Source organism: Brachycentrus maculatus, unplaced genomic scaffold, assembly GCF_059751285.1.
Source record: "Brachycentrus maculatus isolate JH-2025_06_01 unplaced genomic scaffold, ASM5975128v1 h1tg000238l, whole genome shotgun sequence".
Taxonomy (NCBI): Eukaryota; Metazoa; Arthropoda; class Insecta; order Trichoptera; family Brachycentridae; genus Brachycentrus; species Brachycentrus maculatus.
The window spans coordinates 1,035,422-1,048,968 of record NW_028280989.1 but is presented as its reverse complement, the minus strand read 5'-3'; the positions used below and the strand labels follow the sequence as shown (position 1 = coordinate 1,048,968).

General features: G+C 28.8%; 1 protein-coding gene and 1 non-coding gene across 2 annotated transcripts; one reads left to right on the top strand and one right to left on the bottom strand.

The window, feature by feature from the left end:
* Positions 1-78: 78 nt before the first annotated feature.
* Positions 79-9,046, top strand: LOC148306552 (leukocyte surface antigen CD53-like). Its single transcript, XM_088264820.1, has 6 exons — positions 79-107; positions 633-767; positions 1,395-1,583; positions 3,074-3,244; positions 5,589-5,855; positions 7,857-9,046. Exons 2-6 carry the CDS (start codon positions 705-707, stop codon positions 7,944-7,946), a joined length of 780 nt encoding a protein of 259 aa, XP_088120946.1. The 5' UTR covers positions 79-107; positions 633-704; the 3' UTR covers positions 7,947-9,046.
* A 2,059-nt stretch (positions 9,047-11,105) lies between these two features.
* On the bottom strand, positions 11,106-11,177 carry TRNAG-UCC (transfer RNA glycine (anticodon UCC)). Its single transcript has one exon. It is a non-coding gene; the product is annotated as a tRNA-Gly (tRNA).
* Between the last annotated feature and the right edge of the window lie 2,370 nt (positions 11,178-13,547).

The window sequence follows — 13,547 nt, the reverse complement described above, 5'->3', positions numbered from 1 at the left end:
AAGGGACCTACCCACCCTTGGTTCGCCAACAGTCCAACACCGACCGTATTGGACACTGCCTCTCCGCTTCAGTGCTCCGTCAGCCCTGAAATCCTACGCCCGTTTCAGTAAGCCTCGTTTCCTGAAACCTGAAAATCAAGAGCACCCCAAAAGTTGAAATATTGTTATTGAACGAGCCATTATATTTTTGTATTTTAAAATAAAACATTTTGAGTACATTCATTGAAAAAAATTATTGAGGCACGTTTGATAGCTATGTTTTATTTTGAAATCATAGTTTTTTTTAATACATTAAAATTCTATCTGGAGTAGACTTTAAAGTATTTTTTTTATAAATTCAAGTAAATCTACGGATTCTTTTAAATTATTTTATACTAAATGAGGTTTAAATAATAATTAATAATCATTTTCATAATAAATATTTGAAATATTTCAATAAATATATATTTAGAGAAGTAATTATATAACATTATTTTTGTATTTACAAAAAGTTTTTTAATTTAATTCTGAAAATTTTAATGGATAACGATTAAAATTTCACACTCTATTTAATTTCATATTGTGACGCTTTAGAAAAAATATATTTACAAAGTTTTTAAAAATTGCTGATAATTCAAAATAATACTTTTCAGCTTCAGGTTTTAAATAAAAGTGCTTGTAAGGTATAATATTGGAGATACGAGTCGAAACAAAGGAATACGAAAATGGAGTCCTGTGGAATGAGTATCATAAAATACTTGCTTTTTATTTTCAATTTTATATTTGCGGTAAGTGTTCTGTGAAAAAAATAATTTTAATTATTTAATGTTTTATCCTAGAAAATTAGAAACTTTTTTTCAATCATTTTTATATTTATCATATTTCTTTTTGGCAAAGCACTTAGATTGAGTGATATATAACATCATCACATTAATTGAATATTTTTGTCGGTATATTTTCTCAATATTTAATGTCAATAAATTGATTCGTTAATTTCCATTGTTTTATTAATATTATTATTAATAATTATTATGCAAAATGTCTTCATCGCTCAAGACCCATTCAGTAAGAAAAAAATGAACACTAAACTCAGAAACATCCTTTATTTTACGAGAGATTAACTGATTTTTTTTTCATTTTACATTTTCACACATATATTTTTTTTTGCAAAAAAGTTATAACTTAATATTTTGTTTTAATATCCTTGTCGTTAGTAAAGAACTCACGGTAAAGTAGTACATATTGAAATATTTTTTCTCTCTTAGGTACTTTCACATAAAACAATGTTTAAAATCAACCACGATTATTTTTCATCTAACTTCTCTTCGAATAGCAATTTTTTATTTTACTATATTATTTCAGTTATATATTAATAAAATTAAGCAAAGCATTTTAATTCGAATAACTACTTTTAGATCCTGGGAGTCCTTATAATAGCAGCAGCCTCGTACGACATATCCTTGGCCAAGGAATACAATAGTATGGGGGATGCTAATGGCATCGAAACTGATATTCTTCTCATCGTCATTGGGATTCTCATTCTCCTTATAGCAATATTCGGGTGCTTTGGAGCTATCAAGGAAAGTCCCAAACTTCTCTACTTGGTATGTATGAGTAAGATGTACAAAATATTATACAAAAACCGTAATGATTTATTATGTTATTATTTAATATAATTCAAACAGATACATACTTTGTATTTATTTTAATTGTAAGCTACTTTGCTGCACAAGTAACATAGAAATTTTAAATAGTTCAAAATACTTATTTTTTCTTAAAAATTGGATTATGTAAAACTCCAATTTACGCAGTTCAATGATTTCATATTGGTTTAACATGGGATTGGGCACGTTTAGTCACAACTTTAATTAAGATTAAGATGGAATACAGTAAACAGAACACGGCTGTCCAAATTTAAAACACAGTAAGGGACATTTTTTTTGTAGTAGTTTTTTTGCATTTTTGGACTAAGTAGAGTCTACTTAGTCCATAAATGCAAAAAAACCCTACTACAAAAAAATGTCCCTTACTGTGTTTTAAATTTGGACAGCCGAACAGATTTGCATTGAAAGGATTTTTTGAGCAATATTGGAAATGTAACTTTTTGTTGACGACTTCCATATATATGATTTTTTATTTCGAGAAAGAATGGTATGGTGTTGTTGAATATAATACAACGTCTTTTTTTGTGTTTCGACCAATCCCGCCAAATGTGACCATAATGAATGTTTATTTCGAGGTCTTTTATTACAATCACGGGGTAGCGACATATCACGCGAGGTGGATGTTTATCTGGAATATATTGCTGTGCTGGCCACATTGGTAATTTTGCGCGTTTCTGACATAAAATAAAACGTTTTACCACCAGAATGTTGGTTCCAACAAAAATCTATATTTTTACGTACCATCTGTATGAAAAACATTAAAAACCGAGGTTTTCGTGAAAATCATTAATCATTGGCCGCCTTTCTAGGAAAAATTACGTCATTTCCATTACTTTTTACGCGTAACGTTATACTTTGCGAAACCAATTAAGTACTTTCGTATGCCTTTGTGCTTAGTGCTTTTACTTGTAAGTATTTAACCTCGTTTGTGCAGTAATAATGAAAATTGTTTATTATTAATTTTGTTGATTTATGAATAAATATATACGTTGTTATACTGATTTAATTTAATAAAACATTCACACTCTTGTTTTAAAATATCTGTTTTCAAGAGGAAAAAATCAGCATTATCCTTAACAAAATTTAGTGAAACCCGGTTATAACGCGTATTCCGCAGGATTTTTCGAGCGCTTTCCCTCGACGCGCCCTGATTTGTTATACTCTTATTTTATTTCCGAAATATATATTAATTTTGTACTTCATTTATATTAACTTATTTATATTTTAATTGTTTTGTTTAATTTATTTTAATGACATGTACTTCAACTAAAATATAATTAAGAATACGTCATAACGAATTACTGCGGGTATCGTATTAGTACAAAAATGGTCTGCTTCGATCTCAGCATTATTTTATGACATTTATTAAACTAATATATGTCTCTCAATAGCCTTTTAAAATATGTTTCTATTTTTTTCTTTCTCCTTAGTTTGCTGGTTGCCTGATTCTGATCATCATCCTGGAACTGTCGGTTGGTATTGCGGCGGCTGTTTTACGGCCCCAAATGGAGACTACGGTGAAGAAACATCTTCGCGAATCATTCATCAAGAACAAGGCTGACTCTGGACATAAAGTATTCTGGGACAAACTGCAAAAGAACGTAAGTTTTTTTATTAAGTAAACATACTTGTCTTCTCATCAATTTATATCCTAATAAACTAACGTACACGTTTTATAACGAAGAAAGTCGTATCTGCAAAAAAAGGAATGAAAAACATCGGAGATCTAAAGCAGTATAAATTAGAAATTTTTCTATTTTACAATATTAAATATATTTGAAATAAATATTTGCTATCTTAATTTTGAATTGAGAATTTGTCTTTTTAAATAAGTTTATAATTTATCCTTAAGAGACATGCATGTAAAACTTTTTCAAGCATATGTAAATTTTATATCTGTAACCGCTTACATAATAAATAATACATGAATTTATAACTTCTGTACGAGTATGGGTTTGTAACCCCCGTACGTGCTTAGATATATCTACTTTGATACTTTTACTCTCCAATACTTATATTTTACCTATATTTTTTCCTCATAAAAAGCAGTTATATCCCAAACCCCTTCACATACGTTTCATCGAGCAAACTGCATTTTTACGTATATCCACGAATATGGAGAATCGTGTTTATCTCCCTGCCTTCATATCGAAGATGAAGTCAGCAGTGGGCATTTTGGAGTAATTAAATACAATGTTTTATTCTTCTAATCATTATTACACTTTTTATTTCTTAAGTAATTTACCCTTCATTGACCGATACTCACTGACTTTCCAATGCGATCCAATGTAACGCAATGTTTTATGTTTCATATACACAACGCGTCAGTGCACTCTTTGTAAACAAGTAAAGTATCGATCGACAATCGACACGCCATGTGTCATGATTCCATACATGACAATCATTAATTTTTACTTTAATATTACCTATACTAATCACATTTTCCCTTGATACTGTAAAGGTTTTTCATGCAGGATGACTCGTTCCAATGAGTCACCTTGTATGGTAAAAAATACATATACCATATTAATTCAAATAACGAGTTCATTTGAATAGTTTTTTCTCAAAAACTAGTCGCGTGCTGCGTATATTTTTTCTGAATAAAGGTATGCTTTATTTCTTTTCATTTAAAAAAAACTTAAAATAAGTGAAACTTTTATAATAAGTTACCTTCTTTAATATGAATAAATATAAATATATCTTACTTTATACATAAATAATACCAATCGTACATCTATTGATTCAAAAAAAAAATTGAAAACTGGACAATATCTGTGTAATTGATGTAACAGCTAAAAATAGTTATATCTACAAAAGTAAAGATGTTTTTCGAAATTGACCAGTATTACTAGCAGTGGTAGCAGTTTCTTTGCGGATTAACCTAGACCTAGACCATTGTCTTCCCAAATAGAAATCGACTATATAACACACACAAAGATGAACCGAAGTAAATTTGTAGAACGAAGTTAAGTGTAGATTTTCGTTTTTGTATAATATAATTTTTTCGCACACAGGGGGACATTAATATGGGTATTCCTATTTTAAAAAATCCAAACACAGATATTGTACACATAGCTACTTATAATTTTATTGCGGTACTTAATTCCATGGTGAGATTTAGTCTCCTCCATAAGTTTTGTGTGTTTATTGTCAACCCATTCCTCATTCTTACCGCTCATTTCATGTTTTTTCCTTTTTATCTCCATATTTTTCTTTATTTATTATCTCTTTACTACTCTACTTTGATTTCACTTAACCTAGCCCAAAAAAGCTAACCTAGCCCACCCAGTTGGGTGACATTTGTTATAAATTATAATTGTTTTGTTCATCTAAATATTTCAATGATGAATATGAAGATTTTGATTTGATGTTTTTCTCGTCATTATCAGCGCTGAGATTGCCTAAATTGTAAGTCAATATTAATATCGTGGGAAATTGTAAATGAAAACACTAATTTTTTACCACTCAGTGGTAATAAACAATTGTTTTCATTTACAATTTAAGCATATTTTACCACAAAGTCAATGCCGAAAAATTAAAAATTAAATAATAATATTCCTAGTTTCATACAATTAGTCCAAGACCTTTTACTTTTCCTCACTCACATCCCTCTTCTAGGCATTCTCACAAATGTGGAATTTCGCAAACGGGACAGTACAAGAACTTATCTTGTGTAAATCATTTGTGCGAATGACTTGATGTACTTGACTTGAATTTCCAATTAATAAAAAATAATTTAAAAAACAATAATGAAATTAATCATTCAAAACCCTCATCCGCACCCGATGGTGCATAGGCTATTGCATCATATGAACGCAGATCTGAAGCAGAACGTCTTGATCGTTAACACATAAAGGAAAGATGATCAGCCCTGCGATACAAGTCCAGGGTAATATTGAATAAATAGTAATAATAATAATAATAAATAATGATTGGTCCATCCAGCTGATGTGCTGCGGAGTGATCGGGCCCGAGGACTACACGGAGGTGTCCAACAACGTGCCCGTGCCGCCGTCGTCGTGCTGCCCGGCCGGGTCGGGCGGCGCGGAGAGCTCGGCCGCGCAGGCCACGCAGGCGGACGCCGCGCGCCGCTCCGAGTGCGTCGTCAGCCGCTCCTACTACTCCACGGGCTGCGAGGACAAGATCCTGGAGACGGTGCACGGCGCCGGCCTGGCGGTCATAGTCACGGGCATAGTCTTCTGCTTCCTGGAGGTGAGGCCTGCCACATTCTTGCACTATAGCAACCTCAGCTAGTTTGGGCGATTAGAGGAGAATCACATCCTTAAACTTAGATAGTCATAAAAGTTTGTAAGGAGAGATATTTGGCATTTATTTATGGATGTTAATTTTTCAATTTATGCTTGTTTTATTTTTACTTGTATCTTCTCTCAATCAATGCATCTTAAGGCTGAGATCTCAAACGTAGAAATTCAAAACACAACTTTTTTTTATAAATATATCGTAGTCGTATAGGAGAAAGTGACCAACTGACAAAACATAAAATGTTCAGGAGGGCCATTTAAGTCACTTTTACTTGGCAAGAAAATAAACATCAATGCAGTTAGTCATTTTTTTTCTTCTAATATATTACACTTCCATGTTTAAAATCCTTTGGGATTTTTTTCTGGGCAATATTAAGCTAGTAAGATGTCAAATAGTCACTGATCACGTTTTTGTAAAAAAATGCACTTTCTCCTGTATGACTACGATATATTGGAACAAGTTTTTTTAATAATAAATATTGAATTTTTTTTAAATCCTTATATTTCAATAAATCTTGTTTTCAAAACCATTAATTTATTTCGAAGAAAAACTTATTTTTTAATACAAAAACGGTGTTTTGAGCAACAACAAAAAACGTTTAATGTTATCTGGGTTTAAAGAAAATCAGGTTGCGATTTATCGTATATTGAGTTTTTACTGATTATTTGGATCCAATAATTCACAAATAACACGCGTTTATTCAATATGGTCTTAAATTGCAAGGCCAAATCGAAGGTAGATCTACTAACATCCGACCTTTTACATAAAATCTTTATAAAAAAAGCAAAAAAATATAATACCAATTGGTCAATATTTTTTGAGATATTAAATAATACAGGTTGAAAGAACACCATTAAACATAAACCTTTTTCAAGGTGGAAAGGTTGAATTACCATTTATGAAAATGGAGTACCTAACCTTAATTCGAAAGTGGAGTAAAAATAATACATTGCTTTTACAACCAATTTTGACTAATATTAGCGATGTCGTTTATTTAATCAGTTGCTCTCATTTCTTCAGTGAATTCCAAGAAAATGCCTTGTATACTTTATTATTATTATTATTGTAATAAAATCGAAATTATCTGTCATTTGTCATCAAATTACTATCGTTAGTATGTAAATAAAACTAGAAGGAGTATTAAGGTTAATGACCATGTAAAAATCGATATTTGTTAAGTTTATGAACTACGTGCAGTATATCAACATTACACATTCATACCCATAACTAATGGAATACATATTCAATAAATCTATTGTAGTTATGAGAATAAATAATCATTTAAAATATAAAATATTTAATTAAAAAAAATATATAGTGGGAATCAATGTTCCATGTGTTCTATTTGTTTTTTTTTATGAAAATGGATAGTTGAAATTTATCGGTAGGTATATATTTTCGTGGAAAACGAAGTCAAATCAATACAATTAAATGTAATATTATAATAAATAAAAAAAAACAGAATTTAGAAACACATCATAGAAAAGTACGCACAAAAAACTAAAAAAAAACTTATTTTGCTTCTGGCAATTTCTATCGTACATATATTGTATATTTTGTTTTTATATTGAAAATAATTAAAAAATACGAAATTTTGAGTGTATCCAAATACTTGCTAACAAATCTAGGTTTTCTCCACTTATCTAGGCGCATTATTATTTTTTTATCATTAACCATACTTTTAACCATTAATCCAGTCTTTGATAGGTCATATACCCTGTAAATACCCAGACATTCATATTCTGATTCATATACGTTGAGATGACAATTTTTTTATCACTATCTAAAACGTATAATACATAATTCAAGATATATTAAGCAAGCAATTACAATATTACGGAAGGAGGTCATGGGATTATAAATATAGTTTCTATAATATAAGATAAATAGCAAATCTCTTCCCATATCACATATTATATAAGTTTAATTTTATAATATTTATATTTTTAGGTAATTGGCATCATTCTCGCATTGTGGCTGGCCCAAGCAATAAAAAATGAGGGAAAGTGTGATCCATCTGAAAGCGGTCGTGCATCTTAGAGTTTATTAATACAGCGATTAATTAATTTACTGAGATTCAATAATCTATCCCTTGTCTTCTTTGATGTGATTAGCATCTTAAATAAAACATTTTATTTTATTTAGTAAATATTTTTATTAGAATTACAAACGAAGAATATATTATATATTTTAAATTCTGAAATGATTGCCTATCCATTAATTAAAATATATCATATTTAACATTTATATTATTATTCACATTGTAATAATATTAAAATATGTAATTAAAATTATATCAAAGATAGTCACATAGTTGATGCTTCATGTCAGGTACTAAGAAAAATCTTAGAAATAAATGTGATAAAAATATTGGAATTTTTAGTCCTTTTAAGATTACTTCACAAGAAAAGCTTTTTGACGTTTTATTACAATAACAATTATTTTTAAAAAAATTGTCAATTTTCTTTTATTATTTCATATTTATAAAAGTCTATATTATAAAAAAAAAACATGAAAATTTTGTTAAACAATATATTTTTTAAATGCGTTGTACACTTCGAATCGTCTTTTTATAAAAAAATTATTAGATATTTTGATTAATTGATAAAGTCTAATGTGTATATTTAATAATACATTAATGAAAAGAATATTGTATTTACATGGTATGTGAGTAATTAAATTCATTGAAAAAAAATATTTTGTAGAAATAGAGTGTGTATTTTAAATTATTCGAAACAAATTTTACAATACAAATTATTTATAAATATTCATTTATAATGCATGTATCGTAAAATACAATTTTATAAATACCTGATGTCCGAGTGTGACTAAATTGATCAAAATAACTTTTAAATGAAAATTCTATATAACCTTAGGGAAAATTTATTATAATAGATTTTATTTTAATAGTTTGATTTATGGATGTTTATAGAATAATAAAATATTATAATTAATTAATAAATACGAAGATTACTGGTATTGCGTTTTATTTATTCAGAAGGCCTACCCAGTTCCAATAAGTTATTTATTGGAACTGGGTAGGTACCCAGTTCCAACGAAAATGTATGTTTTCAGCTTCATTAGTTCCACAAAAACTTGAATATTTTTTTAAAATATCCACCTTTTTATGGTATGATACTATTTCCTCCTATTCTACTTTACTACTCAAGTATTTTATCTCTTGTCTTCGGGAGATAGTGGATTTTCGTCGAACTTCATATGGTTATTTTACTGCCTCCTAGAGGTAAAGTAGCTAACTCTAATAGGTTAAATCAATAAAATCAAAAAGTCACACCGGAAACGTCACTTTGTCATTTTTTTGTCAATCGATTCCGGTAATTATTTATAAGTCAGTTCATATAAATAATTACCAGAAGTGTATCACATGTGTCTCTTGTGTCTGAATTCCAAAAGGAATTATTATGAATGTTATAAAATAATAGTTTATACTCGATGAAAATAAAATCACACCGTAACTTCTGCCTTAAAGTTCATGCTTTACACCAGCCCTAAGACATTTTAGTATCTACATATTTCTTGAAGACAAGAAAAAAACATTAAATTGGTCAATTATTGGGTATATTCCACACATTAGTTGGGAGTGGAATAAAAAAAAGTCCTCAGTAAACGTAAACAACACACGGTTATAAGAACCGTCCGACCAGTGGATCGATGGATTTACCATAAATCGTGGAAATTTTAATCAATACCATAAATTAAAGATATATCGAATATTTCTAAACAAAACAAGCCACAGGGTATTTATTACAATCATAACAAAGATTACAAAAAATAATAATCAAATTGCTCTAATTATTATCAAGTTATCCAGTAAAACTCCCCTCTTAGGGGTATTTCAAATTCCCCTAAGGTCCGGTAGATTAAAATGTTTAAAACGTCAAGTGCAAAAAAAAAGATAATTTGTTTTTGATGACCCAATTATTATCGACGTGTCCAATGTAGTAAATGCCTAACAAAATTTAATATTCCCTTCATATAAAAGTGATTTGTCTGTGTGAATCAATAATAAATCTTGATAACTTAATCTCCCAGTGGGTAAATTCAGTATTTGTGTTCTTAGAATTATTTTTAAATATTAAAAATATGCTCATTAATTGATTCGGTAGTCACTTTGTAGTAAAATCTATCCATTTTTAATTAATGTTTTACTTAGTAAATACCTCAATTTCTTAAAATCTACTGTGACACGTGTTTCGATGCATTCCGCATCATTTTGAAAATGATGCGGAATGCATCGAAACACGTGTCATAGTAGATTTTAAGAAATAGTGGAATTTACTACGTAAAACATTATTTAAAAATTAAAAATATTATTTTAAAAAATTTGTAAAAAGGATGTTGAAACTTGTGAAATGAAATACGTTATTTTTTTAAATGTCTCTATGATAACTAAGAAATATTTAAAAAAAAATAGTTCATAAAAGCTCAACTTTTAACGTAAAAAATAGAAGAACTTACACTAGTTGTCTAAACCTACCATTATACAAACTATGACGCATTTGGTGGTTGATACATACTAACGTCATTAATCAATACACAACAGTTTACTACAAACAATAGATACTCGAGTATTTCTACTATCAATGAAAGCGATCACAAAATATGCCGTACCATCAGTGCCGGCTCCCATTTTACTAAATAAGGGGTAAACTTACACTAATGCTCTTTCATAAGCCTCTTTTTTAATAATACATTCTTAGATTTTAAACCAATTTTATGGTAATTCGTTTTCTTACATTGAACAATTCTATAATCTTCTGGTACGAGGATAGTATGGCGGTACTTGGCTATTGAAATTTAAACCCTTGAATAACATTATTTAAGTTTTGTATAATAAGTGCCAAGGTGATACGTTTATTAATTTCAATAGTAATTCACGGTATGAATTTTCCCCTACATATTAAAAATCTGAAATTCGAAACTATTAACTAAAATTACGAATTTTTATACATACTTTTTGTAAAGATATTTTATAAATTTATTCATATAAATATTTTATTGTTTATAATAGTTTAAAATAACTGTTTTATATCTACATATGTATAATCTTAAAATTACAACTACTATCTATTTTATAAATACTCGTACAGTGTTGTTAGAGAAATTGGAATGTGTCCAAAAAGAAAAAATAAATAAACTGTTATTTACTTCTTAAAATAAACTTCTAAAAAAAGTAAGTGCGATGGCCGGGAATCGAACCCGGATCAACTGCTTGGAAGGCAACTATGCTGACCATTACACCACCATCGCCCGTTGGAGAGATTGCCAAAAATTGTGTCTATTTGAAATCTGGTACCAATTACTTTCAATCAGATTTCATGGCCTCTCTACTATCTTTAGCTAGATACCAATACACACTAAGAAGGCCATTAGACTTATCTTGAACACTTATGCATGTAAGAGATATACATGTTGATATACACATCATGTTTATACATATATTGTACACATATATAGATATAAGTACAAACATATATACATCTTGTGTATCTATATGTTAAAAAGCAAGTGAATGTAATATCGTCGGCTCTATCCGTTAAGTGCTCTACTACATCTTAACTATCATTACAGGAGAGAACATAAGCGGAATTTACCAATCTTAAAAATTCAATTAGCTGTTTTCTACAAACATACATTTGCATGAAAGTAAGAAAACATAAAAAAAAACTAATCTTTTTGATAAAATGATAAAATAACATGAAATATAACATGTTCCTTTGGTTGGTTAAATTAATATTCCAGTCGTATATGGATTAATTTTAACAAAACAAGTAGTACATGAAATATAAATTAACACAATTTAAAACACTATTGATGTAGGGTTATTTTATATTAATATAATAACTCTAATAATGTATCGTCACATTGATGGAGATCGTAATGGATGGAGTTTTGGTCCACACAGATTGACGATTTTTACCGATTTAAAAAAATATATCTGATCAGTTGATATTTGGGTCGCCTCTAGGCTAAGCGTTTTAGTAAGCCTGTTTACACGTTTTCACTTCCTGAAACTTGTATTCCTTTTTTTTTATTTGAAGCAAAAATTGAGGGGACAAATATTCTCAAAAACTCTCAACGCCTTAGGTTAACACATTTGTCAATCAATCAATTAATATGTGTTCCACCGCTAGAAATGACACGCTAATTTAAGATTATGGGGATTAAAAATCGGCTTCTGGCATACCCGTCATTTGGAATGTCTATATATATATATATATATATATATATATATATATATATATATATATATATATATATATATATATATATATATATATATATATATATATATATATATATATATATATATATATATATATTTATTTATATATATATATATATATATATATATATATATATATATATATATATATATATATATATATATATATATATATATATATATATATATATATTTATATATATATATATATATCCATATATATATATATATATATATATATATATATATATATATATATATATATATATATATATGTATATGTGTGTGTGTGTGTGTGTATAGACATAGATGCGATGTTATGAAATTTGCATTATCTTAATCGGTCATTTGTTACTGCTCTTTGCACCGTGGAAGATTTAAAAGGTTCCACCCTTTACTTTGAAAAATATCTACTCGTGTGTTAACCAGTATTTTTAAATACTAATCAACCAATATGCTCATAAATATTTGTAATCTTATAATCTGCACTTGTAATGCTTTTAATGATTGTTTTAAAAAAATTATGATTTTTTAAAAGATTTTACTTGAAGTGTGTGAGTATTCCAGACGAATTGGTTGATAGACGTCTTACGCTTCGATCAGCTACAACAACTGCAATGGGCAAAGTGATCTTACCAGCTCGCAAGCAGCGCACTAAATTTGGCGAGTGTGCCTTTGCTCTTGCGGGTCCGGGTGGAATGCTCTTGCACCAGTGGTTAGAAGTAGTGAGAATGAGATGATCTTAAGAAAAAAAACTAAAAACTCATTTGTTTGCTAAATCATTTCCACCATCTTCTTTTCCCCAATTCATTCACAATGAAGCGCCTTTAACGAAAATGGCACTATATAAATTATACATATTTTTTAATTTTTATTTATTGCGAAATAAACTGCAGTTATTTCGCCGGCTGGATTAAGTGTAGTTTATTGAACCCATTACTGTTGGATGTTAGCGTGTCCAGCTCAGCTCATACTTGCGGTGTTATCAAAATTAAACCAATATTAAAAAGAGCTATTTCATTTCACATTCTGTGACTAAGACGCTAAATAAGTTCATAGCTTCGTACTTTTTACATGAAATATAATGGGTATATTTTTGCACTAGGGGTTATTGCCCGGTTAAATATAACAATCAAGAAACAGGTACGTAGGAGTTTCTGGCCTACGTAACAACTCAGGCCTCGAATTCTTTACTGACCTTGCAAAATATATTTAATACCATTTCAAATCCTGTAAAAGGAGTCTTTCATCCCTTAAAAATACATTCTATGTATATAATACTCAAATCATATTAGAGTTTTAGTTGTTTTCTTGGTAATTCCTTGATAATTTTCGATTTATTTAAATAAAAGTAAAAAATAAAATACCATAATTTTTTACTGAGCAAGAAAAAA